This window comes from Equus asinus, chromosome 11, assembly GCF_041296235.1.
Source record: "Equus asinus isolate D_3611 breed Donkey chromosome 11, EquAss-T2T_v2, whole genome shotgun sequence".
Classification (NCBI taxonomy): domain Eukaryota; kingdom Metazoa; phylum Chordata; class Mammalia; order Perissodactyla; family Equidae; genus Equus; species Equus asinus.
Window position 1 is genome coordinate 14,026,430 of NC_091800.1, and position 26,200 is coordinate 14,052,629.

The window sequence follows — 26,200 nt, forward strand, 5'->3', positions numbered from 1 at the left end:
TTTCCTGATTATAAATCACAAAACTAAAGACTACTGGCGAGTTTCAAAATCTGGAACAAGAGGCTCTGATGGTGTTAGATACACCAAGTTAAAAGGATGAGCCTTCCTCTCTGCTGATGTGGACACTCTTTCCCTTAGCAAGTATCAAATACAATTAATTCACACTCCATCTCCATGTTTCCTAAATTACAACTGCCCTATATAGTTGCTCTACTTAGATCAATGTGTCTTTAATATTAAAAAGTTGTCGATTGTTATAGGGAGAAGACTAGGTCTAATATTCAACAAACATTTATTGACTGTTATTAAAGGACAAAGCTCCAAAGACACAGTAGTGACCAAGGAAGGCCTGACTTTCATGGCTAAGGGTACAAGATAATCTTTCTTATATAAAACCTTGGGCTCTACTGGTCTTTAAAAAGCAAGAGGAGGATGGGAAGGAAGAAATATCATTTCCAACCACTATTCTTCTAGTCGTAACAATTTCTTTCCTATTATTCCCCAGAATTCGAAGAAAATTTTCTCACTACTTCTTTTTTTTGGTGAGGAAGATTAGCTCTGAGCTAATGTCTATTGCCAATCCTCCACTTTTGGCTTGAGGAAGACTGTTCCTGAGCTAACATCTGTGGCCCATCTTCCTCTATTTTATATGTAGTACGCTGCCACAGCATGGCTTGATGAGTGGTATGTAGGTTCACGCCCAGGATCTGAACCCATGCACCCTGGGTTGCCGAAGTGGAGCACACGAATTTAACCACTACACCACCAGGCTGGCCCTTTTCACTACTTTTTAATTAATTCAAAATGTCTAGCCCAGGCCTATCACATTTCCTGTAAAAACTCGAATTTACTTATATTTGAAATAAAACGTTTTAACCACATCTTTGCCAGTGTTACACTGTACTATATTCAAATAATCTCAATCCCATAATGTACTGTCTTCCAGTTTCCTGAACCAAAAAATATCTTAATCTATTTATGAAACCAATGTTATTTCTTTTTTCACTAAGTCTTCTGTATTCTAACAAAAATTACCTCTGATTTCACATTTAGAAACAATAATGAAAAAACCCACAAACTATTCTTAAGGAATTAAGAAAAACCAAACACGATCCAATCCTCCTATTTTTAAAGTTAACTAAAACAAAATAAGGCAAATATTCCACAGTAAGAATTCACCATTCTGTACTTAAAGCCTTTCCTTGTAGCATCTAATAATTATAGTCATGCATTACTTAACAAAAGGAACATATTCTGAGAAACTCATTAGATGATTTCGGTGTTGTGTGAACATCACAGCGTGTACTTAGACAAACCTAGATGTTATAGCCTACCACACACTTAGGCTATGAGACTAATCTTATGGGACCACTACTATATGTGTGGTACGTCACTGACCCAAAACATTATGTGGCACATGACTGTAATTCAATATATTAATTTATATTGCAAACATAAGTAACTGGCTCCTTCACTGTTCTTTAATTTTGGAAAATTAATTTAAACAATATAAAAGAAAAGGATGCTAATTATTAAAAAAAAAAAGCCCTTAATTCTTCAGGAATTTAGAAAACTGATGTAATTTCCATGCTATCTACTACAAGTACACTTAAGTATTAAGTGGACATTAAAGGAAAAACAAAGTGAGACTACTTACAAATAGTGTTGACCTATTCTAAAAAATACTTCCTCAAAATTAAGTCAGCAAAACAAATAGCTTATGTAATTTAACAATCCATTTATTGAATACTACACATTTCAAATGCTAACTAAAACCGAAAAAGATTAAAATAAATTTTAAACACTAAAGCACAATAGCATATGTGAAAATTCATTTGAAAAGATGTTGCTGAAACATGATTATCATTTATTTCAATGTATATTTTGCAAGAAACATTTAAACACTAAACAGTATCTCTACTTTCAATCTTGACTTTAAAAAATAGCATTCTAAATAAATGGCCATTTACAGATTTCTTCCCTCAACTTCACTGGTACATCAACATACTTTCTAACCCTATAAATTCAAAGGTACCATAAAGATGCACTCAACTCTTCACTTCTTTCCTACCACGATAAAAACCTAAAGAATAATATTTTTAAAAGATGACTATGGTTTCAAAGCTAAAATGGGATATAGTGAGGAATATCCCTGAAGTAGATTTGAATCGGTTACATCTCATGCTAGAGAAATTATGTTGTATAAGTTGCTTAACCTCCATAAATTTTCATTTCCTCTTTATAAAACCCTTGTAGGATTGTTACAAAAAATTAGAGACTGTAACAATCACACTTAGAATAGGGACTGGCACTGACAGGCATTAAATAAATGGCAGCCACCTAAATGAATATGATTAAATTAAGGCTTGCTGCTCTTAAATTCCTACTGGACATTGTAGCAGCATTGCAGAATATGAAGAACCACTTGTAGAAGCTGAACTTAAGATACCTATCAGGTTTCCTTCAAAATCATTCAGTTTGTTAAGAAGGACAGATTGAAGAATCATGACATTATCGGGAATCCCATCATAGTGAATTTCTAACTACTACTTATCAACTAGTCTTAAGCATCATGATGCTTAAGTATTATAAAAGAATTTTTTCTCAAATCCATACATCCAAGTACTATGTCATGTTTATGGGATTCCTAACCAACAAATAACACATTGATAGATTTTTATAAACTTTTCCAAGTATTTTCATATTAAACTTCTGCCTAAACAACAGGGTCAGGAAACTAACTGCAAAGCTGTGGTCTATAATTTTAACACGGTTAAATAAGGTTCATTAGCAACAACGAGTTCAGTGGAACATAGCAGGGGAAAAAAGTTACCTCTATTTTTGCCAGGCACTTACCATCCCATCATCTTCTTTTAAAATGTTATAAAGTTACACGAGGATAGCTGAGCAGAAAAGGGACAAAAGAAAAAGAAAACATGTACAGGAAAAGACTATGAAAGAAAGAAGAAACATGATTTCTAATAATTAAGACAGGGAAAAAAAAAAGAAAAAAGAAGAAAGGAAGAGTAAGAAGCCACAATTCCTTTCCTTTCATTTTGTTATACTAAAAAAACTGAAAAGTTGAGTTCAGAATAACAACTGAAAAGACAGTAAAAAGCTGTACAATTATTATAATTATTAGTTGTAGATGAACTAACCCCAAGGGTAAAACTTTAATTTTATATGTCCTATTTGAGAATATAGTTAAAAATGCAAAATAAGAAAAGAATCCAAATAAAGTGTATTTCAATGGACTCTACTGAATTTGAACAGAAATTTAACCATGAATGAACAGATTATTCTTACTTTTCTTCCTTAGTTACTAATAAAGTTGGGAGGCAAAAAGCCCAATAGGTCATCTCAAAATATCTCTATTTTCCCACTAATTTACAAAAAAGAAGTTCAACTAAAAAAAAAAAAAAAAAAACAGCAGCCAAGTGGTTGAGTTCATGCGCTCCGCTCTGGCGGCCCAGGGTTTTGCCGGTTGGGATCCTGGGTCGGGACATGGCACCGATCATCAGGCCACGTTGAGGCAGAGTCCCACTTAGCATAACCAGAAGGACCCACAACTAGAATATACAACTACAGACTCGGGGGCTTTGGGGAGAAGGAAAAAAAGAATTACTGGAAACAGATGTCAGCTGAGGTGCCAATCTTTAAAAAGATTTTTTTTAATTAAAAAATTGAACTATTAACAACAGGATAACACTCCTAGATGATGTCTTCAGTTACTTACCAAAGTAGGTACAAGGCTTGTTAATGTCTGGGGGTCAGACTATGGCTGTGTCTGTGCTAGATAAAATAATCTATTTAACTGGTACTGAAATTTAAGACAGATTATTGAAGTTAATGGATTCTGTATTAGGAAGTGTATTACAATATTTAGTTATTGCACTTATCACACCTAGAATGAGATAGAGTTATCATTCAGAGAACAAAACTAGTTAGGAGGAAAGGGAAGAAAAAGAGATTATTTCTAATCTAAATGACTAAAATAACCTTGTATTATATGTACCAAAAAGTCAAAACTTTCCAACAGGGGCCGGCCCTGTGGCCGAGTGGTTAAGTCCCATATGCCATAACTAGAAGGACCTGCAACTAAGATACACAACGATGTACCGGGGGGGATTTGGGGAGATAAGGCAGGAAAAAAAAAAATATTGGCAACAGTTGCTAGCTCAGGTGCCCATCTTTTAAAAAAAGAAAAAAAACAACTTTCCAACACACACAGCCTTAGCTTTGATAATAACACTCTCTATTTAAATACTTTTGAAGCTTCTTTCCAGAGCTATTTGTGCTACTCTTTCCCCTTTTTTCTGCGCATAATTTGATAGTGACAATTCCACATAGTGGATAGTGAATTTCCACAGGAGCTATATTCAAAATTGAGCTTACATACATGTATATTCTATTACAAAAATTATGTCATTACTAATTATGTCATCACTAGTTACTCCTTTCAGAAACTATTACAGCTTAATATTACTTGTTACCATCCTAAGGATATTTTAAGGAGAAAATCTCATATACATACAGGGAAACCAATTGTTTTAATAGTACCTTAATTTTAAAAATAAAATAAAAATTGATATGCCAATCTTATTTAATAGGTAAAGAGAAAGAAAATCATCACCAAAGAAGATACTCATTGATCCCTTAATATAATCTCTCCTTTCCCTGTAAATTCACAAAAATCACAGCTAACCATTTCAATGGAAAAAATTTTTAGTTATAAATTGTAACCTATTTAAAACTTAACTCTAAAAACCACTAATTCAATCTGCTCTTTTCTGCTGTCACCAAATATTTATTCTGAATGGTCATTGTAACAAAACTAAGTAACACTCTTACGATTTTAGACTAAGAAGCGTTTCTCTATTAACATGGGTTACAGATGTTAAAACAAAACAAAAATACATACAAAAAACCTTCAGCCCTAATAACTGAATTCTAAGTCACTGCATTCATGTTACACTACTACATAGAACTTCAACAAAGGCTAGCGAACCTATGTGGTCAAGGCACTAATACATAAAAAACCTCATTTCTTTGACATTTTCCAAAGAGAACACCATCAATTTTTTAAATAAATACTTAGACCAGGCTCAGAAAACCAGAAATTTCTGCAATAACAAAAACCTGACCGTGGTTAGAACAAATATTTTATATCCTTTGAAACGAGCTCTTTCAAAACGTATCTAAACATAAACGTAGAAAATTCCATAATCTATGTTAATTAGACAAGAAACAAGCAAACTTCAAATCTTAAGTCCATCCTATCACTCCAACAAAAAACAACCCAATCTTTTGTAAGCAATCTTACTTTAAGATAGACATAAAATATTTAAAAAATGACATTTTCTTTTAGAAAGGTGAATACTGAAAATAAAGATTATCTATTCAAAAAGCAGTACCAAAAGTTCAAATTAATTACCACACAAGTATTTTTACTAGCAGGATTATGACATATAGAAAAATACAAATTTTCTTATCAAAAAGGAAATTTTAAAATTTTGATTTTTACACCAAGCCTACAAAAAAACAACTTAATCTTTCTGAACCAAACTAGAAGCTGTATTCTGCTTAACTAAAATGTATTTCATCTCAGTTAAACATGACAACTAACGACCAGTTTATTCTTTGTGATGGAAACCAACTCAGATGGGGGTAGCAGCTGGGGGCTATTCCATTAAGAATATACTTGATTAAAGAAAAAAAAGAAATATATTCAAATAGAAGAAAAATTTTGATGAAAAATCTTTAATTGGTAAATTTCATATTTTTATAGATTTTTAACATAAACCAATGACTTACAATGTTGATTTTGGTATCTTTACTGCATACTCATTCCTCCATTCTGTTACCGTTCAAAAAATAAAAATAAAACTAGCCAGAATGTTTGGGGGAATGATTAATTTTCTGTCACTAAAAAGAAACCCTGCGAAAGTCTTTCAGAATGTTAATTTCTCTACCCCAATAAGTATTTATAATTTTTAAAAAATAATCAATAATGATTAATGATGTCTGCATGATTATTACTTAGTACTGAGAAGAGATGAAGTTGAATCTGTAAGTAAAATCTGGAAATTTATTTTAGACTTACTGTCTAACATGAACATGTTTCCTCATAGTTTGTATCTTCCAAAGGCTGTTCTTTACTTTCACAAAATAAATTTGGCTAATTAAGAGTCTATTATTCAAAAACAATAGATTTAAAGTACTATTACTCCTATACGAAGTTTTATAAAGACAGAAGGAAAGGGACACACAGTATATACTAACAGTTGTTCAACCTGTCCCCAAATTAAATCCTTCTCTACTATTTTCAAAATATGCTAATTTGCATAATAAAATACTGGGAAACAAAAGTCCAAATACCAAGAAGTGTTACTCTGAAACAAAACAATATATGAAAATAGTGCCTGAAGGAAATGTGTGTATGTATAAATATGTATACATTTACACACAAAACATGAGTTAGCATATTCCCACATCATATTTAGTTAAGATGAACAAATACAAACAGACATATGTGTTAAACAAAATAAAGCAAAGTAATACCAATTCAAATGTAACAGCATTGAACAGTACAAATAGAAATCATATCCTTATCTCACTAAAGGCAATGTAATAAAGACCTTGTTGAGAATACTGTATTTAGTTTTGAGCCTTGCAACTTAATATTACTTAATAACTTATTTTAAAAGTAATATAAAGATGCGGGAGAAGATTTATTAAAGTTAAGCTGAAAAGAACAGCAAAAGGTTTAAAACAACATACGATATAAAGATTATGGGATTCAAAATGGGTTGGTTTAGGAGAAAAAATGTTTAAAGGCCATGAAATATCATCATGTAAAACATATGAAGGATCATGATGATTTTTTTTTTAAATAGCATGTAATTAGCTGGGACTTTTTCCTAAGAAAGAGTAAATCAAAGAAAAGATTAGGCTGAATTATAAAATCTCTGAAACGAATTTCATCTCAGTCTGTAAATTTTAAATGAAGGAATAAAATCTAACAAAGAAAACTATCCAGTGCGATATATAATTGACTCTACAGAAAAATTAAAACTAAGGGAAATAAAATATCCTACAGGACAAATCTTACAATTAATGCTACAGGGCTGTCCAAAATACTTTTTATATTAGAATTATACTGTGTTAAATTAAATAGAGAAAAGTGATATATTATCAGAACAGCCTAAGCAGCTTTTTCTAAACTATATAGTCCTTTCTCTATTTACCCATTACAGAACTGGGGAGTGTAGGGAATAGGGGGATGGCTTGAGAAGGATGATGAATATGTATCTATTATATTACATTATGAATATGTATATTATAAAGAAAACTCCCCAGGTGATTGATACACCTACTGTATGTCATTTGATGGAGAATTTTGTTTTAACTAAGTGATATGCTAATTAAAGCTTAGAAATATTTTTGTCACACAGATGAATTTGCAGAAACATAATTTACCTGTATAACGAATAGAGGAATCAACTAACAACTTGCCTATAACAAGTTAGTATACCTTGTATATTCAAGGTAGCCAAGGAAAAAATACTAAAATTTTATGAAAAATTAGATTTAGGTATGAACTATAAAATTGTTCAACATTATCTACAAAATAGATAAAATTAGTCTAAAATTCAATTGTAGAAAAACATTCTAGTTCCTATCCACACTTTACTCAGGGTGTTTTCATGATAATCAAAGGTATTACAACAAAAGATTATAAAAACATTTAAAATACAATTTTATATAATTTTTATTTACACTTTAGAATTTAAACAACTTGCTAGGAACATCCTTTGTGAGGCAACGGTCTGTTTTTCGTTTTTTGAAAGTATTAAAACTTCAAGACAGGCTCACTCATTTTTTTCAAGGAAACAGAATAAATGTGTTAGCTGAAAATAGGCAACTTAAAGATTATTTGTAACACAGACTTGATCATGTGAGCCTAGAGAGCCTCCCCACCTCTGTCTCCCCTGTGAAGGAGGAGGTCTTTGTGTGCTTTTGTGTGGTGGTTCCACTGAATTCATTACAATAGAGATGGACATTTGATATTCATAACGATCCAACATCTGAGCAATCTTCTGTCGAGACACACCATGCTTATTCCTCCTACCAAAAAAGAAAAGGATTTTAATTCTTTTTTAAGAATGTACAGGCTTAGAGATTAAACTGTTTTAGAGTAATAGAGTACAGATTCTAACTTACATTTTGCAAGTAAATACTAGAAGATACATCTCATTCACCTACATTTTAAACAACAAAAAATTTATATTGGCTCTCTCAAAATTTTTAACAGTATTTTTAAGAGGTTTAAAGATACCATAAATCACTGCAAAATGTCAACTGATTACACTTTCTTCACATAGAACTAACTACCAATTCACTGAACCAATGAGTTAATCTCTCCCCCTTTTTAATAAAAAAATCAAAGATTATGAGACACCGTTTTGAGAATTATAGTAGAATTGAGTGGACTTCTAAGACTAACAAAAGTCAATATAAAATATTTATCACTTTTTAAAAGTTATTTTAGGGTACTTATTGCATTTTTAAAATTTATTATCAATGCCAAATTATTATTACTATAGATACAACAATTTGGACATATCTCACAAACATAATATTGAATGAAATAGACAGAATGAATACATACTATATAATTCTATTTATATGAGGTTTAGAAAAAAACAAATTAAACTACAGTGCTAAGGCAAAAGATGTTTTAGACAAAAAGGTGCTTTAAAGAAACGCAAGGAAGTAATTACCAGGGAATTGTTAATCAGAAAAGGAATTCAAATAACTTTTGAGGTGCTGATAATGCTCTCATGACATGGGTAATGGTTAAATGATTATTTGCCTTATTAAGCTGCATATTTACATTTTACCTACTTTTCTGTGAGTTTAACTATGACAACAAAAAGTGATTTAAAAATTATTTTTAACCCTCAAATAATTTTCTACAATTTATTTTACCTTTGCAGTTTTCTGTAATTTGACTTGGACATGGCAACACATACAGAACATTAGTTTACATTTAATGTTATAATTCTAGATTTACTAATGCTAATTCATTTTTCCCAGAGAAAGGACACAAAAGAAATGTTTACTTCTCAAAACTACTGATGTTTACATTCAACACGAGAAAGGAAAGCAACAGAGAGAGAAGACAGAAGACAAAAAAAAGAGATCTGAGGCTGAAAATTGGCAAGATATGACTAATTCCACATGATGTCAAAATGAATGATTCAATCAATTCTTTACCCAAAAAATCCATCAAACCATGCTGGGTATCAGTTAAACTGACTTTATTTTGTAAAGTCAACTTATATTAAGAATTTTAATAAATTTCAACAGTCCCTCAAATGTAAATGAAGCCTAACTGTATAACAATTTCCTCAATTCATTTATTCAGCATAACCCAAATATCTTTAAACTTCTGTCTCTTCTACCTGAGGAGTAATACACACTGAGGCAGGCAAACAATACCAGATATTAATAAATCTATCAGTTTATCTATTCATATATGAACACATGGCACGCAAATCACAAAGGGAAAGAAAGGTAACCAAAGGAATGAAAGGCAAGACAGAAAGAAGCAAAGTGGTTGGCCACCATACACAGAATAACAGCTTTTTAGCTAGAAGAGGGCAAACACAGAAGGGAGAAAAAAACTGGTTTTAAAAAAAGCGAGGTGATGGTTACATACACAACTCTGTGACTATACTGAAAACCACTGAATTATACACTTTTTTTTTTAAGGACAATTAGCCCTAAAGTAACATCTGCTGCCAATCCACTTTTTGCTGAGGAAGACAGGCCCTGAGCTAACATCCGTGCCCATCTTCCTCTATAAGTGGGACGCCTGCTGCAGCATGGCTTGATAAGCCATACATAGGTCCACGCCTAGGGAACCGGCAAACCCCAGGCTGCCAAAGCAGACTGTGCGAACTTAAGTGCTATGAGACAGGGCTGGCCCCCGAATTATACACTTCTAATGGGTAAACTGTAAGGTATGTGAATTATATCTCAAAGTCGTTAACAAAGAGGGGGACAGGGAGTGAAAGTGAACAAAAAGAGTCATAATCAGGAAAACCAGTGATGTGAGGGGAAAGAGACAAAGGTAAACACAAATGGAAGAGCAGGGCTGAAAGTAATACAAGCCTCACAATCCCTCATGACAAATTCTGAAAGTTAAAATGCTCTGAAAACTCAGTTTTCTGTTGACTCATATGGCAACAAAGTCTAAGCAGATCTGCACTCATTTGGCAGCGTGATCTACTCAGAACTATCACTAAATTATGCAGAATCTTTCTCATCTACTTGGACTAACAAGTCATGATTTCCTGTAGAAATATTAAGATGTTTGATTATGACATGCTGCCTCAAACTCAGCTAGCAGTGTTACGACTATATTACCTTTCTAAAATCCCAAAAAAATCTGAATTCCAAAACACAGTGATTCCAAGGATCCTGGTTATGGGATTATGGATCTCTAGTAGTAAAGATGGAAAAGAAGCAGCAAGATGAAAGCACCAGGTAAAAAGGTGATGGGATCTAAAATGGGAAGGAGATGAAGTTGGAAGGGCAATGCGAAAAGTGGCCTAGCTAAAAACTAGAGGGAAAAGTCCTAATTTTTCCCTCAAAGTTTTCTGGATTTCCACTAGCATTCAATAAACTGCAAAATAATGTAGAAATTCACATAAGAAAGAATTAACAAGCACACTTAAAATTTAACAAGGCAAGATGCCTCAAAAACCTTGAATTTAAGTCGATGTTCCTCTTAACAGAAAGTGAGTAAGTAGCAGTCCCTATTCACAAGCAGCAAAGATATGACAAGCAAAACCTAGTAAAGAAATTGACCATGTAAGGAGATAAGAAAGAAAAAAATATAAGGATTCAAAAAATTTGAGTGCCTTACTTTTCTAATTCTTCTGGATCAAATTTCCACCAAGTTTCAGGTTCATGAAACTCTACTCTGTATCCTTTTCCTATGGCCTACACAAAGGAAAGGAAGAAAACAAAAACCCAGAGAATACTTCTTAACATAAAAAGAAGGCAGACAGATATAAACTTCATTTAGACAATACTCCTAAATTTGTTCAACCAAGAAAAATTTTACTTTTAAAATAATATGGTTTACAAGAATTTTAAGACCACTTAACTGGACAAATTCCAAACACTATCCTCAAGTCCAGACAAAACTAACAAGATGAGCATATTCCTTAATAAGTACCATTCCCAATTTTTTAAAAACTAAGCAAATGAACACTCTTCTTTAGAAAACAAGGACAAACGTTTTAACAATAACGATCAAAGTAACCAAAATTTCAGAACATGAAAAAATTGACAAGAATAAAACATAAAAACTCTCTCATAATCCATATTTACCATTTCCACATATGGTTTCATTTCCCAAGCTTGTGTATTAGTGTTGTCTATTATAACTGGAGATCTCCCCTGATTGATAGCTTGTTTTGCTGAAATAAAAAATAAATTTAAAAAACAAAAACAAAAAGCAGAACTATTAGGTTAAATACACAAAATAAAATTTAAACATTAATTATTAAGAAATTTTCTACATCTCTGTACTTAAAACCAAAACTGCAATCTCTTGACTCAGTGCCATGAAAAAAAAAAGGACTCTGCAAGGTTAAAAAGGAATTAAGAGACATAAGCACATGAAATATGTATTCTCCAAATTAGATGCTGATTTTGACAAATAAGTTGTAAATGACATTTTGGGGAAAACACTTTGTTGAACTTACAGCTAATGAAGCCTTCAGTCTAGAACTAACTTTCATACATAGGAAATACAGGAACAAGTTACATTTGAATATGGTCTGAGTATGAAAAGAGGTGAACATTTACTGACGTGGAGAGATTGAGATTGTTAACTGAAAATGGCAAGTTACAAAACAATATGTACATATGATCTTATTTTGGTCAAAACAGAAAGATCTGGGAAGAGTCACTAAGATATCAAAAGTGGTGATCTGTAGGTAGTGGGAAGATGTGCATTTTATGCTTATCTGATTTCCAATGTTCTACAATTACAAATAATGCTTTTGAAATAAGAAAGACATTAAAAAAAAAAAAGAAAAAGGAGTGCTATGAATTTATCATTATTTACCAGCAAAACTTCATATACCAAGTTCACACACCACAGTTCAACTGACTTTCTGGATGTTTCTCAGGCCTACGATTCTCAAATTGGGAGCTGAGATAAAACAAAACTTTCCTCCACTATATCTCCCTATCCCTAGACCATCTCTTCCCCCAGGAGGTGAGAATCACTGCCACAGTGAGCCACTGTTAATGACAGGAGTGTCTGCACCCCCTTCAGTGTAACCAGACAAGAAATATAAGAGCCCACGATAAAATTTAAAAGGCTGAGGTAAAATACAGTGATATGGAAGTTTCCTTGTGATTCAGAATTCAAACCACTAAGTTCTTCATAACGAAAACATACAGATGTCTAAGGGCAGACAGAATTCCAAAGATTAGTTAAGAATTAATGACTATGATGGAATACATATTTGGAAGAAGACATCTCTAAACACCAAAATAAATTTAGAATTTGGGTCATAAATAGGATACCAAGATGCCATCATCTTCCAATACTCCATCCTCGATTAAAAACAGTGCTCAAATCTTCCATTGAAAAAGACCACTGGGGCTGGCCAGGTTGCACAGTGGTTAAGTTCATGCGCTCCACTTGGGCGGCCCAGGGTTTGCAGGTGCTGATCCCAGAGACGAACCTACACATTGCTCATCAAGCCATGCTGTGGTGGCATCCCACATACAAAGTAGAGGAAGACTGGTATGGATGTTAGCTCAGGGACCACCTTCCTCAAGCAAAAAGAGGAAGACTGGCAACAGACGTCAGCCCAGGGCCGATCTTCCTCACAAAATAAATTAATCAATTAATTAAAGTAATTCTCCTAATGTCTGACAGTTAGGCTTACACCTCCAAGGAGTTATGTTCTAGGAGAGGAGCTTATTAACCAAATAAATCTCTGATTTGCAGGAATGAGATTATCCTCTTCGCATGAATAATCATCATTCAACACAATATTCCAGTGCACTCCAGGAGAAGAGAGCTCCTAAGTAAACAATGTTTGAATACCCAAATAATGAGAGTAATTTTCTTAAATAAATTAACCATTATACTGTAAGAAAGAGAATAATGACACCTTGGAGATGCTTTCAATTTATAAGCTATCTAAGATGAATTTAGATTCTTCTAATATAGTCATGTGCCGAATAACAACATTTCGGTCAATGACAGACCACATATACAACAGTGGTCCCCTGAGATTAGGACTATATAGTCTAGGTGTATAGTAGGTATATCATCTAGGTTTGTCTAAGGAGAAAATCACCTAACAACTCATTTCTCAGAAAACACTGCATGACTGCAATAAACATGAGGCAGATAGATATTCCCAGAATGGTGCCCAGAATTTAAAAGTATTCAATAAATATTTGTTGAAAAAAGAAATTTTGCCCTAAATAAGTCAGGCTTCTAATTTTCAAAATGTCTAATAATTGCTATCATTACCCTGCAAAAGGTAAAAATTACCTTGAAAAAGTGCATGTTTATTACATTGATAATAAAACCAGTAATTTATCTACACACTATTATTCTGTTCACCAAGTATAATTCACATGGTATGAACAGTTTAATCAAATATTCTACAACTAGTACTGCAATGAGAAAAAATGTTTCACACAAACTTCCCAGTCCACCATAAGTAAAGTGGCTCTGCCCACTGCCTTTATTCATTCCCCTTGTCACCTACTCTCATTCCCCTTAACTTTAGGCCAATAACTGCAAACACTTTTTGGAACTGCAATACCATGATTATTTGATTCAGGCAGTAATGTTCTGTGGCATTTTTAAAAAATCAAAAAGAATTAACATTTTTTGAGATTTTTATGCCACTCTAACGTATTTTGAGAAATCCTAGAATGTCATAGAACCAATACTAGGAAACAGTCTTACAATGAAACTTATTTGACATTTAAACTTTTACTCAAAAATATCTTCCCTGAAATCCTTTACTCTGAAAATTGACAGTTAAAAAGAAAAGCATTTATCCTGTTTTTCCTGTACATACCATACTTCAGGGTAAACCTAGTTGCTCGTTCTAGGTGAGAGGAAGATCCTCATTACAGAAGAATTCTAGCTACTAAACACAGAAGGAATGACAGATCCAGAAAAGCACCATTTTGCAACCCTTAATGAAAAAACTGACTCAGGAAACAATTCATTTTTGGATAAACCATTAAATATAAGATTGATAGGAAACTTGATAATGGAGGGAGTAGGCTGTCCCTCTGAAGCTACTGATCAATCTTAGCATCACTAAAAATGGGACAACCAGACACGTGCTTACCAAAAAAAAAGCTGAACCTAGTAAATACTCCAGTCTAGAGCTAACTTCCATTTGAGGAAATACAGGAGGGAAAAAAACAAGTTAAATGGTTACCACACAGAAGTAAACTGACAACTGCAGGATACGGGACATACTACAGAACAAATAACAAGGTTTCTGCAACAAGTTAACAGCATGAGGGCAAAAAGAGAGGAAATTGCTATACATTAACATAATTAAAAGGAACATAAAAACAACCATACTGTGAGGACCTTGTTTGAATCCTTATTCAAACCATACAACTGTAAAGACATATTTAAGACAATAGGGGAAATTCAATTACAGACTGGGTATTACATGTTGTCAAGGAATTGGTTTTTTTAGGTGTGAGGATGGCACTGCAGTTAAATAAGATGTGATTAAGTAAGAAGAAGGTTGATTTGAAATGCACAAAGTATAATGTCTAGTATTTGCTTTAAAACACTTCAGCAGCTCAAAGAATGGTGGGAGTGAAAACAAAAAGGATGAAGCCAATATGGCAAAATCTTGATAAACTCATAATAATTCTGAGTGATGGGTTCATAGTAATCTCTCTATGCATTCTTCATCTTTTTAAAAAGAAATTAACCTATAGTATATGCATTTACTTACATAGTTCTAGGGCAACAGTTTTCAATCCTGAGGCAACGTTAGAATATCTAGATAACTTTCAAAAAACCCCCAAAACCAATGCTAAGATCCACTTCAGACCAACTAAACCAGAATCTTTGGGGCTAAGACTTAAGCATAAGCTTTTTTCAAGGTCCCCCAAGTGATTCAAATGCGCAGCCAAGGTTAATAACCACTATTTCAAAATGGAAAGAAATTGACCCATGTGCCTCTGAAAAGTATATTAAGTAGATTTTTTTGTAGAGTAACATTATTGAGAAAAACTTCTAATACTCCTGGCATTATATTAAGCCTTAGAAAACATAAGCATTACTCTTAGGGAAATAACTTTTGGAAATACATGATAGTATCAGACTTATCTGAATTTATTCATGAGGTATAAAATAAAGCCTATCAAAATATTCCACACCTTGATTTTACCAGCTCATACTGGTATACTATTTATAAGTTTACAAAATATTCTATCAAAATGCTCTGATTTTCACAACAACCTTGATTAAGCAGGGCAACTATAATTATCACCACTTCTAATACGTGAAAAAATTGGGTCTCAAAGCTATTTAAACGGCTCGCCAAAGTCATTCAGCTGATAAAAGTCAAGTCGAGAATAAAAATTCAGGTCTTCTGACTCTTAGTCAAGTTTTCTATCCCAGGAGACTTGGCCCAAAACAAACCTCTGTTCTGGTTCCAGTCATGGGCATCACCAAGTTGATTAACATTATACCTGTACCCATCTTGATGGTGAAAATAGTCATCAGTGCTGAACACAATGCCATCACGACTCTGACCAAGCAGAATTCTGTTAATAAAAGAAATCATAAAGGTGCCATTTATAAAATCTATAGCCATCAGAAATAAGCCACACAGGAAAGGTTATTAAATGAATTTCTGGTACTTACCCTTATACTGCAAACAGAACAGCATACGAGCAGAATCTTACAAAGTTTTCAGATTTCAAATTCACTTCACACACTTACATCTACACAATTACAGCCAGTAACAGAAGCTTTTTAAAGTGGCATTTATATTGCAACTTTTAAAACAATCTTCATCGATCTCAAAATTATGTCAACTATTACCCATGTTTTTAACTTTAGTGAATTTATATTTCGCGTCTAAGACTGCCTAAATTTAGTGTAACAGGTAACCTAAAAGGCAAGTAAGCCTAAGCAAGCAATTCATCTGAGGAAAACTGCATTTGACCCAAGATAGCTTTGATAAACTCACATCCCTGAAGCACAAACACAAATGACCTGCAAGTGAGAGGGAAAAATAGCTTGAGGCTTAAGGTTGTGAAACAACCTGGGATCTTCCAAAGTATAATCAAACTTCAAATTTTTTAAGAGATTAAATTACTAATGGAAATTATTGGACGCTAAATAAAGTGCACACTCTTAGAACAAGTTAATGATAATCAAGCTCTTTTCTCACAATATGGTACTACCCTAAACATTTCTAAGGATAGCGAGATTACAAGTGCTCAGTGGCAGAGAATCCCCATAACCAGTGACTCACCAAAGAGACTGCAGGGTGTGCTGAGAAAAGGGAAAATGCAGTTAAGAGAACGATTTGGATCCAACAATAACAAAACTATTTTGCTGTTTCTTTCCTCTCCCTTAACCATTAGGCAAACTGGATATCATTATATAATTTTTTGAGAGGAGGAAGGGAGACGAAGGTTGGTGGAAGGGATTAAGAGTAGAAGAATATTCTCCTGGGATGACTCAAGAATACTTTCTAATAAAAAGTAATAGGAAGAATTTCAACTATTAAGATAACAAACATCTCTCTCTTTTCCTCAGCTTATAATAAAATCGTATATATCATAAAAATAAAATTTGCATATCAAAAAAATTCTAAACATGCATTTCCAATTATAGTTCAAATTACTTCAAAGTAAATGGTTTGAGTTGTTTATCTGCTCGTTTGGGTGTCTGGACTTGGAGTTTTTTTTTAAGCAGCCATAGTTTTTCCAAAATATACCATCTAACATATATGGCATCTTATTTGCTTATACAGATAAACTAGAATGTAAAAATACCACAATCCTGGCATTCCAAACCAAAGTTCAATCATCTACAAGTATTTTGATCATAATCAACCATGATACCTAATTATATTCAATAGTACCAGAAAACTGACACCATCTTTCGTAGACACCCTACGCGTTATTTCTTTCTGTGCTATTACTTATCAACAGGTGATTTTTCAGATGTTAATAATACTATACTACAAGAGTACAGTAGCTTTGGTAACCAGGAAATGTCTTAACCTCTCCCAAATAAAGAAAGGGGGGCAGGAAAGGAGGAGATGGTAAATCATTTTACATCATTAAAACAAGTCAACATGAAAGATGAATAAACCTCTATGAAGAACATCTTAAATACATAAATCAGTTATAGCAAATAATTTTAGCTTGGATAGACTTTTTCCTCCCACACTGCTTACGTATCTTTTAAAAATTCCCTGAATTATATCAAACTATGAAGCTTTATTTTGGGGACTTACGTTTTAAAAAGACCAGTATCAATCTGGATATATCTGATGTCATACCAACCACTCGAACCAAAAATAAATTGAGGATATTAATATTTTCAAATTTTTATAGTCAGATTCTATCAGAACTCTCCCAAGTTAAGTCAGGTACTAAAATGGATGATCAGAATGTCAAAACTTAGAACTCTGACAAATCAAGTATCTAATCAAAGAAAAATCAGATGTGGGCCCACTGGCCACTTTTTCGTATTTTTTCAAAATAGCTATCTTTTTGAGAATCTACCATGTGTCAAGCATTTTATATATATGTATATATATAATTATATATACACACACACATGACCTCATTTAATTCTCAAAACAACCTTGCCAATCTGATATTAAACAAATCCAGAAAAGAAAATAATTTCAGAAATCAGGCCACCAGAGCTACATAAATGATGGTAGGAGAGCCAAAACCAACAGCTATAATGATCCTTGCCTCCTGGTATTCACATCCTTGTATAACCCCTCTTCTTGAGTGTGGGTTAGAGTCAGTAACTAGCTTCTAATAGAATATGGCAGAGGTGATGGAATGTCACTTCTGAGATTAGATTACAGAAAAAAAAAAAGTGGCTTCTGTCTTGGGCTCAGAGCTGGCTCACCTTCTCTCATCACGTTGCAAAGAGAGGCCCAAGTAGCAAAGAACGGACGGAGGTTTCCAGCCTATAGCCAGCAAAGAACTGAGGCCCTCAATCCAACAGCTCACAGGGTACTGAGTCTAGTCAATAACCTCATGAGAGATCTTCCAAGTATAGCTTCCCTCAAGACAAGTCTTCAGACCAGAACACAGCCCTAGCCAACATTTTGATCACAGCACTGCTGGTGACCTTGAACCAGAGGCACCCAGATTCCCGTACTTTAGAGACTATGAGACAATGTTTGTTGCTTTAACAACTGAGTTTTAGGGTAATTTGTTACACAGCCATAGATAACTGACACACTGTGATCTCATAATTTTTCACTTAAGTAAGGAACAAGTGAATCCTGTTCCTTCAACCCTGTCTTGGGAACCCTATTCCCCAAAATGGGCTACCGTGATAGAGTTAATTTTCATGGTTTATTTTTTAAATTTCTAACAACTGTACATCATTTTCTTTAATATATCCATATGTGTTTAAAAATAGAAGTGATTTTCCCCAAAAAATCTGAATAAAACTGACAATTCACAAACCCTTTACCTCCTTATTTACTGAGTGGCCTTGATACCCTTAGTCCAAGACCACTTTACTGAGGCACTGCACTCTAAACATTCCTTGAACTAAGGACAGAGACCCACAGAAGAAAAGGTCAATCTTTCCTGTGGAGTTTAAACTGAGATCTCCTCCAAAAGCAGGGAGGAAAATAAAATATCTTCCCATCTCTCTTTCAATTGTCGTTTCCTACAGCTGCTATCAAATTACCACAAATTTGGTGGTTTAAAACAACATGGATTTATTATCTTATAGTTCTGAAGGTCAGAAATTAGAAATCAATTTCACTGGGCTAGAAGCAAGCTGTGGATAGGCTGGCATTCCTCCTGGAAGCGAAAAGGAGAATCTGTTTCCTTGCCCTTTCCAGTTTCTAATTGCCAGCTGCATATCTTGGCTCATGATCCCTTCCTCCATATTCAAAGTCAGCAGTGTAGCATTTTCTCTCCTCTAACACGTACTTCAACTATCGTTTATCTCTGATCAACTCCAGACATTTTGCTAATAATGACATTAGTGGCTTGTTTCTGAAAATACACTCTCTCATTGGTGAAATCAGTAGAGTATGAGAAATGTGGATAAGCTACAATAGTTTAAGATTCACCTCCTCCTTGCATGAAAGGGTATAAGAACTTAGCAAAATCTATAGTCCACACCCTGGGAATGACATCCAAGGCTTGATCCCTACATGGTCCTGTATCCAATCCTCAGTCAGAGGATTCTGTTTGGTTGAAGCCAGCTACAATGGTACCAAAATTCTACCTCTGGAATAGTGTTGAATTCTGCCTCAAATAAACCAGTCATGAAAGTGCTGTTTGCCTAAAAGGACAAAGAGTCGGCGCTTTATCATACCTAGGAAGGTTACATGAACTGTTTTGTACTAACTTACTCATAAATATTTCAAGTCTGTACTTGTGTTAGAATTTAATCTAAGATTGATTTCATTAAAACCTGTTAGTGAAACTGGGGGTAAACAACTAAGCCTCACCTACTTATAACCAAATTTGCTTAGGTCAGTTATCAATAAATAAAAAGATAATGCTGTCTTTGTGATAATGCAAAGAGTGGTAAAGGCAAATACATGAGTTCAGAAGGAGAATTACTAAAAGCTGAGATAAGCTAAAACCTCAAAAAGTGGAGACATTTAAGAGAACCTGTGAATAAGAGTCCTAAGAACAATGAATGGACGAGTATCAAGTCTCCTGCAGTGGAGGGCAGGTTCCAGTGCAGAAGGATATGAAGATGGAGAGGTGGGTAAAGACTAAATTGAGGAAGAAGGGGACTTGAATACTACCCCAAAAGAATTTGAACTTTATCTAAACCCCCTATACTCATTACCATATATCAATACTAAACAATGCTATCTTTTTATTCAGTGCCCCAAATCAATTCAACTCTGATTTACCAAATCTTTACTCCTTTCTTCAGAGCTCAGTTTGAAAGCTAACTCTTATATGAAGCCATTCCTCACCAAAGAATACGGGGCTTTATATTCAATCCCAAATAACAATCCTACTTCATTCAAAAAGTGTTGACCTAAAGAGATACTCCTGCTGCTTAACCAAGCTCTTCAAAGTCAGGACTCAGATATAGGGCCACGCATGCAATAGATACTAAAGTGAAGGAGCAGGGAAGAAACACAGTATCATTTATAGCTCTAGTCTGATCTCTTACCAGTTTTTCTAACTTCTCTCAAGTCGCTTAACATGAACTTACTCTCTTAAGCCTCTGCTCCTTCTATAAAATGAAAATAATATAACCCATCTCACAAGACTTTTATATATGAAAGGTTCTGTAAACTGTAAATCATGACACAAACAGTAGTTACTGCTATAACTTTCATTCTTGTAACACACACCCAATTCCTCAAATAAAGAAATATACATATTACCACTGTCATCTCCCACTACGATTATGGCTCCTTGAAATTCTATTGGATTACCACTACTTTATTCACCTTCAGTCTCAAGATACTCCAATATATTGTCCCAAACCTAATCTTTCTTCCTTATGTTTGTTCTATATCCACTCTTAGTAAGGTGGCCCTAAGAGATCCCTTCATCCAATTTCCAAATTTCAGCTATTTCTTTTTATATATATATATGTTTTTTTTAAATTTATTATTATTATTTTTTAAAGACTGGCCCTAAGCTAACATCTGTTGCCAATCCTCCTCTTTTTGATGAGGAAGACTGGCCCTGAGCTAACATCTGTGCCCATCTTCCTCTATTTTATATGTGGGACGCTGCCACAGCATGGCTTGATAAGCAGTGCTTAGGTCCATGCCCAAGATCTGAACTGGCAAACCGTGGGCCGCTGAAGCAGAGCCTGTGAACCTAACCACTACACCACCGACCCGGCCTTCCATCTTTTTTTTTTTCCCTTCCTTCTTCTCCCCAGAGCTCCCCAGTACACAGCTGTATATTCTAGTTGTAAGTCCTTCTGCCTCTGCCATGTAGGATGTCGCCTCAGCATGGCTTGATGAGAGGTGGTAGGTGTGTACTCAGGATTCAAACCAGTGAAACTCTGGGCCGCAGAAGTGGAGCACACAAACTTAACCCCTCAGCCAAGAGGCAGGCCCCATCAGCTATTTCTTTTCTCTGATATTATGTTCTTAATCTAGAAAACTGCCCATAGTTGTGAGACTTCAATCTTAATTTCTATCCCTTTTAAAGAGTTGAAATTCCATCTTCTCTACAAAATTTCCACTAAAGAGGAATCAAAAAGCAAGGACCTAGGGGCTGGCCCCGTGGCCGAGTGGTTAAGTTCGCGCGCTCCGCTGCAGGCGGCCCAGTGTTTCGTCAGTTCGAATCCTGGGCGCGGACATGGCACTGCTCGTCAGACCACGCTGAGGCAGCATCCCACATGCCACAACTAGAGGAACCCACAACGAAGAATACACAACTATGTACCGGGGGGCTTTGGGGAGAAAAAGGAAAAAATAAAATCTTTAAAAAAAAAAAAAAAGCAAAGACCTAAACTTAAACTCATCTACAAAGATCACAGTTTACAATCTAGCTTGAAAGGTCTACATCATAAATTCGATCTTTCACTAATTTCTTGCTTCTGAAGAAACTTTCATTCAGATCGTTTAGATTGTCTTGCAAATAAATTTAAAACATTTACCAATTGGTTCCTTGGACTTTTTTATCCTCAGCCAAAAATATCAAACAAACTTTTTCTCCTTATCTGGCATAAATTTTGAATCATCTCACATAAACTGGAAAGAATTTGTATTGTTTTTCTTTGCACTATTTTTCACAACTGCACAAATATATTGAATATTCTTTTTAGAAAATGTAAACAAAAACAGGAATTTGAGGGGTCGGCCCCAGGGTGGGGTGGTTAAGTTTGCACACCCTGCTTTGGTGGCCCAGGGTTCATAGGTTCAGATACCGGGAGTGGACCTACACACAACACATCAAGTTATGTTGTGGCAGCATCCCACATACAAAAAATAGAGGAACAGTGGCACAGACGTTAGTTCAGAGTCAATCTTCCTCACACACACACACACAAAACAAACAAAGCAGGAATTTGAAACATTCTGTCATACAATAAAACATCACCAGTTCTACCCCATTAATTTCGATACTGCTCACTTCAAACTCCTTAAAGAAACCAAAAAAGGGTTCCCTCTGCCAACCAATGGTATGAACGCAGCAGTGCTTAAAATATGCTCAAAATTCTTTTCCTTGGGTTATCTCATTTGCTTCTCACAATAATTCCAGAAAAATAAGTATTATTCATTCTATTAACAGTTAGCAAAAACTGTCCAAAATCATAAAGTGAAATACCTGAGTTAAAGCTCAAATCTTCTAAGCCTGAGTCCAACTCTATTTAGCTTACTTAAAAGGCCAGGCCAGCAGTTCTCACATAGCATTTGCTTTCATCATTGTCACAATTATACATGGTGTATCTATTTTTAAAGCCCTTAGCAGAATCTAAATATAAATAAATATGCCAAATCTCCTTTCCTCTATCAGGTAACATCTTTTTAAATATTTACACTGTAAGATGCCATTCTCAAGTATAATAAATTAAAGATTTTCTCCTAGAAACATGAAAAGTATTTGTCATTGATTACATCTATTATTTATGATTTTTAAGTAATGAACTGCCAAGTATTCACTTGGTATCCTTCACTTACCGAGACAACGTTGTTTTCCCTGAACCAGGCAAGCCTCTTAAAAGAATAAGTAACTTCTGCAATTTATTTAATTTTTCCTCTTGAAACTGCTGGTTCATAAACCTGTCTGTTCCATTATGCTTGTCCATAGAAGGATCTTTCCAGCATCCTTCACTGGTTTCACAGAAACCATTACTCACATATCCATCTTGAACACTGTAGCCATTTCTAGAGGGATGAACATTACTGATATTCTCACTATAGTCAGTATATTCATTGTTCTCATCAAAAGTCAAACAATTCCAGTCAACACGACAATCATTTACATAATATCCATTTCGCATCAGAAAGCCATCTTGGGCATGGAAAATATTTGATGGTGGATTTGGTGGAGCATTAAATCTTTGAATATTTAAATGATAATTAAAACTGGGAAGAGGAGGACCTTGGGGTACTACAAAAGAATGCAGTGACTGCCACTCAGGCCCAAAGGAAGTAAACGAATCATCACAAAATGCAGGTATTACTTGCCCATTACAAGGATATTTGCCTGGCTCATTCCCTAAATATTGCTGATAACCACAATGTGACTGAAGAGCATTACTAAGATCTCTTTTCTTTTCATCTTCAGACTTTAACAGATCATTATCATGGCCCTGATAATATGTACCAAGTTGTTCCTCTGAGGGTTTGGTTTCCTTACAACTGCCTTCCGAATCATCTTTTTCATTTTCAAGCTCTTCAATTTCTTTGTAAAACTGGAATAATTCATTGTCAATTTCTGATTTTTTGAAGTTAAATTTTTCCTTCTCTTCTTGTCCTCCTTTGCCATCTACACTGTTGATATTGTCTGCCTGATTCCTCCTTTCACTACACTTTTTTTTCTCAGGGGGTTTGTAAATGGGTCCTATAAATGCTTTACTTGTGCTATATATCTCATCATCTTTGGATACCAATGTGTGACTTGTATCTTGTAAAACTTGTGAATTAACAGATTCAATAACATCTGATCTATTATCAGGTATCTCATCATGCACAGGTTTCAGCAAATCTGTAGTTTTGGTTTTGTCCTTCTGAGGATGACTACGTCCTCTGACATCAATGGTGGTCACAGGGACCCAATCATTTCCAGTTTTCTGCTGGATTCTGTGAACATTAGCACTACCCTGATGGGAGAAAACATAAGCCTCTTCAGTTGACTTCAGTTTTTTATAGCATGGTTCACTTGTTAGTTCTTCCCCATTTCCCAAGGATTTAGCTTCAGAAATTTCACCATAAGGCATCTGAGAAGTAAATAAATCATATAATTAATAGTAAATAGTTTAACAATCTAAACAAAAGTTTCTTCAGAAACACGAAAATTGAAAAAGACATTTAAGTTTGTGAGATAAGCATATAATGGTAATACTTCTCCAAAATACAAAATTTATAAAATTGCAATTTTATAACCACTTACTATTTAAGTATTGTTATAATATAATGATTTAAGGGAGGAGTCTCATTGAAAGTAAGTAAATATCCTTTTTCAACAAGATACATCTCACCTGTCATCTAAAACACCCATTTCTGAATTTAGAGAAGCTAAATTTAAGTAACTTTGGGAAGCTGAATCAGTAATTTATACAGTTTGATAATATAGATACACAATTGTGTACTAAGGAAAGTAAATCTGCCAATCAAACTGACACATATCCAAACTGGTTGTGATAAACTGCATCATAAATGTCTTCCTGTTTAAAACCACTATGTCCTTAGGAGTAAACAAATCCAGCTCCCAAATCTTAGACAACCATATCTTTTTAGCAATAAAACGTTAGATTAACTGAAATGCCAGTCCTTATGGGCCCTAGTCCCGCGAGTAGTGTAACAGTGGTTTCCAAATGAGCATACTGAAATTAGGAGAAAAAAGAGAAAACTTCGGTTGCACTGAGAATGATGCAAATACGCCATTATGTTTAAAAAACAAATCTGGAAACTCCCAAAATCAAAGTGCTCATCTTTTCCAGATGGTCGGCCTATCTGCTTCCCTAAATTCTGCTTCCCTTGAAATGTCTTGGGGACCCTCAAGAGAACAATGCAAAAGCCTGTTTTACTCAATACTACTTCATTCTGCCTGCTCTCCGGTCCTCCTCTCTCTAACACGAGAGAAAAAGGAAAGGACAAAAAGAAGACTAGAGAATGATACAGGTAGGCCACAGATAGGCTGAACGAAGACACAACCGTAAAGAACGCCGTCCGTCCCCACCCCACCCCCGGAGATAGCCTCCTTCCCTGGCCACCCGTCGGCTTCTCATTTCTTCATTCGAAATATCGGGAAAGTCACAAGGAAAAGCAAGGGGGTTGCGTTAACAGAGCGTGGCCTATACACAACCTAAGCCCCGTGGCCTCCCGACCTCCAAAGAGGGCAGTCCGGGCAAAAGTGCGTCACCCAGTTTCTTCGTCCCACCGGAGACACGTTCTGTCTAGGAATTCAGAGATCTCCGAGGCTGAAAGGTTCACTCCGGGATTCTATGTTTACGGCTAAAGTTTAGGTCCAGCCAAGCGCCGGCGAGAACCCCAGTCGCTAACAGAAGAAAGAAGAAACCGAAAAACGACACCACCACTACCCCACCCTCACTTAAAATAGAGTGTTTGTTTACTCACCTTACACTACAGCTCCGCATTGACCTTTACCTCCCAATAAAATCTTCTTCTAGAAAGACCTGAACCTCTGAAAAGGTGAAAGCAACGCGGAGACACCGACCCAAAGCAAAGATGCGGACGTACTAAAAGCCCAGCCCTCAACGTATGGGCAAAGTAGCCGCACCTCCGTACGCAAGATGGCGGCCACCTCACGGTTACCCCGGCAGGAATTACGGATTCTCGCCCGGCATTGTGGGAATTGAAGTCCAGAGTTCACAACGGGTCTGGAAACCTCAGTGTAACCAGACCTGGTCTCCCAGAATCCATTGCATGAGATACGCGCTAATGGCAACAAACGCAGACCGGAACTAATTGCTAGATCTGGAGCGAGAGAGGCGTTTAGAAGTAATCAAGTTTAGGGAAAAAAGGCTGCGAGCTGCTCTGGGGTTCAACCCTAAAGGACAAGAGAAAGTGAGTGCCTGGCACCCCAAAGGGATACATAAGCTGCTCTCAATGCATGCTTTTAAGGTTTTCTAGGAAACAAAGAATCAGGCTTTTCAAAGGGGACGCAACATTTGGTATCGCCAAGTAGGGTTGCCGACGTTTCGACGAAAAATCCCGCAGTGATTGTAGGCTCCTGTTCCTATGTCGAAGGAGAA

At 35.1% G+C, this 26,200-nt stretch overlaps 1 protein-coding gene across 5 annotated transcripts in view; it reads right to left on the reverse strand.

Annotated features, from left to right (window-relative positions):
• The window catches only part of LOC106835612 (NEDD4 binding protein 2 like 2), a 70,156-nt gene extending 44,335 nt beyond the window's left edge, over positions 1–25,821 (reverse strand). For 2 of the 5 annotated variants that reach the window (XM_044777309.2, XM_044777307.2), the window contains exons 1-6: positions 25,563–25,821; positions 22,941–24,202; positions 15,740–15,864; positions 11,407–11,495; positions 10,937–11,013; positions 7,981–8,127 (exon numbers count right to left, since the gene is read on the reverse strand). In XM_044777309.2, the coding sequence (XP_044633244.2) occupies positions 7,981–8,127; positions 10,937–11,013; positions 11,407–11,495; positions 15,740–15,864; positions 22,941–24,202 (1,700 nt within the window). In that variant the 5' untranslated portion in view covers positions 25,563–25,821. The remainder of the gene's footprint in view (positions 1–7,980; positions 8,128–10,936; positions 11,014–11,406; positions 11,496–15,739; positions 15,865–22,940; positions 24,203–25,562) is intronic. The other 3 variants (XM_070520480.1, XR_011506854.1, XM_070520481.1) reach the window with 3 other exon arrangements.
• Between the last annotated feature and the right edge of the window lie 379 nt (positions 25,822–26,200).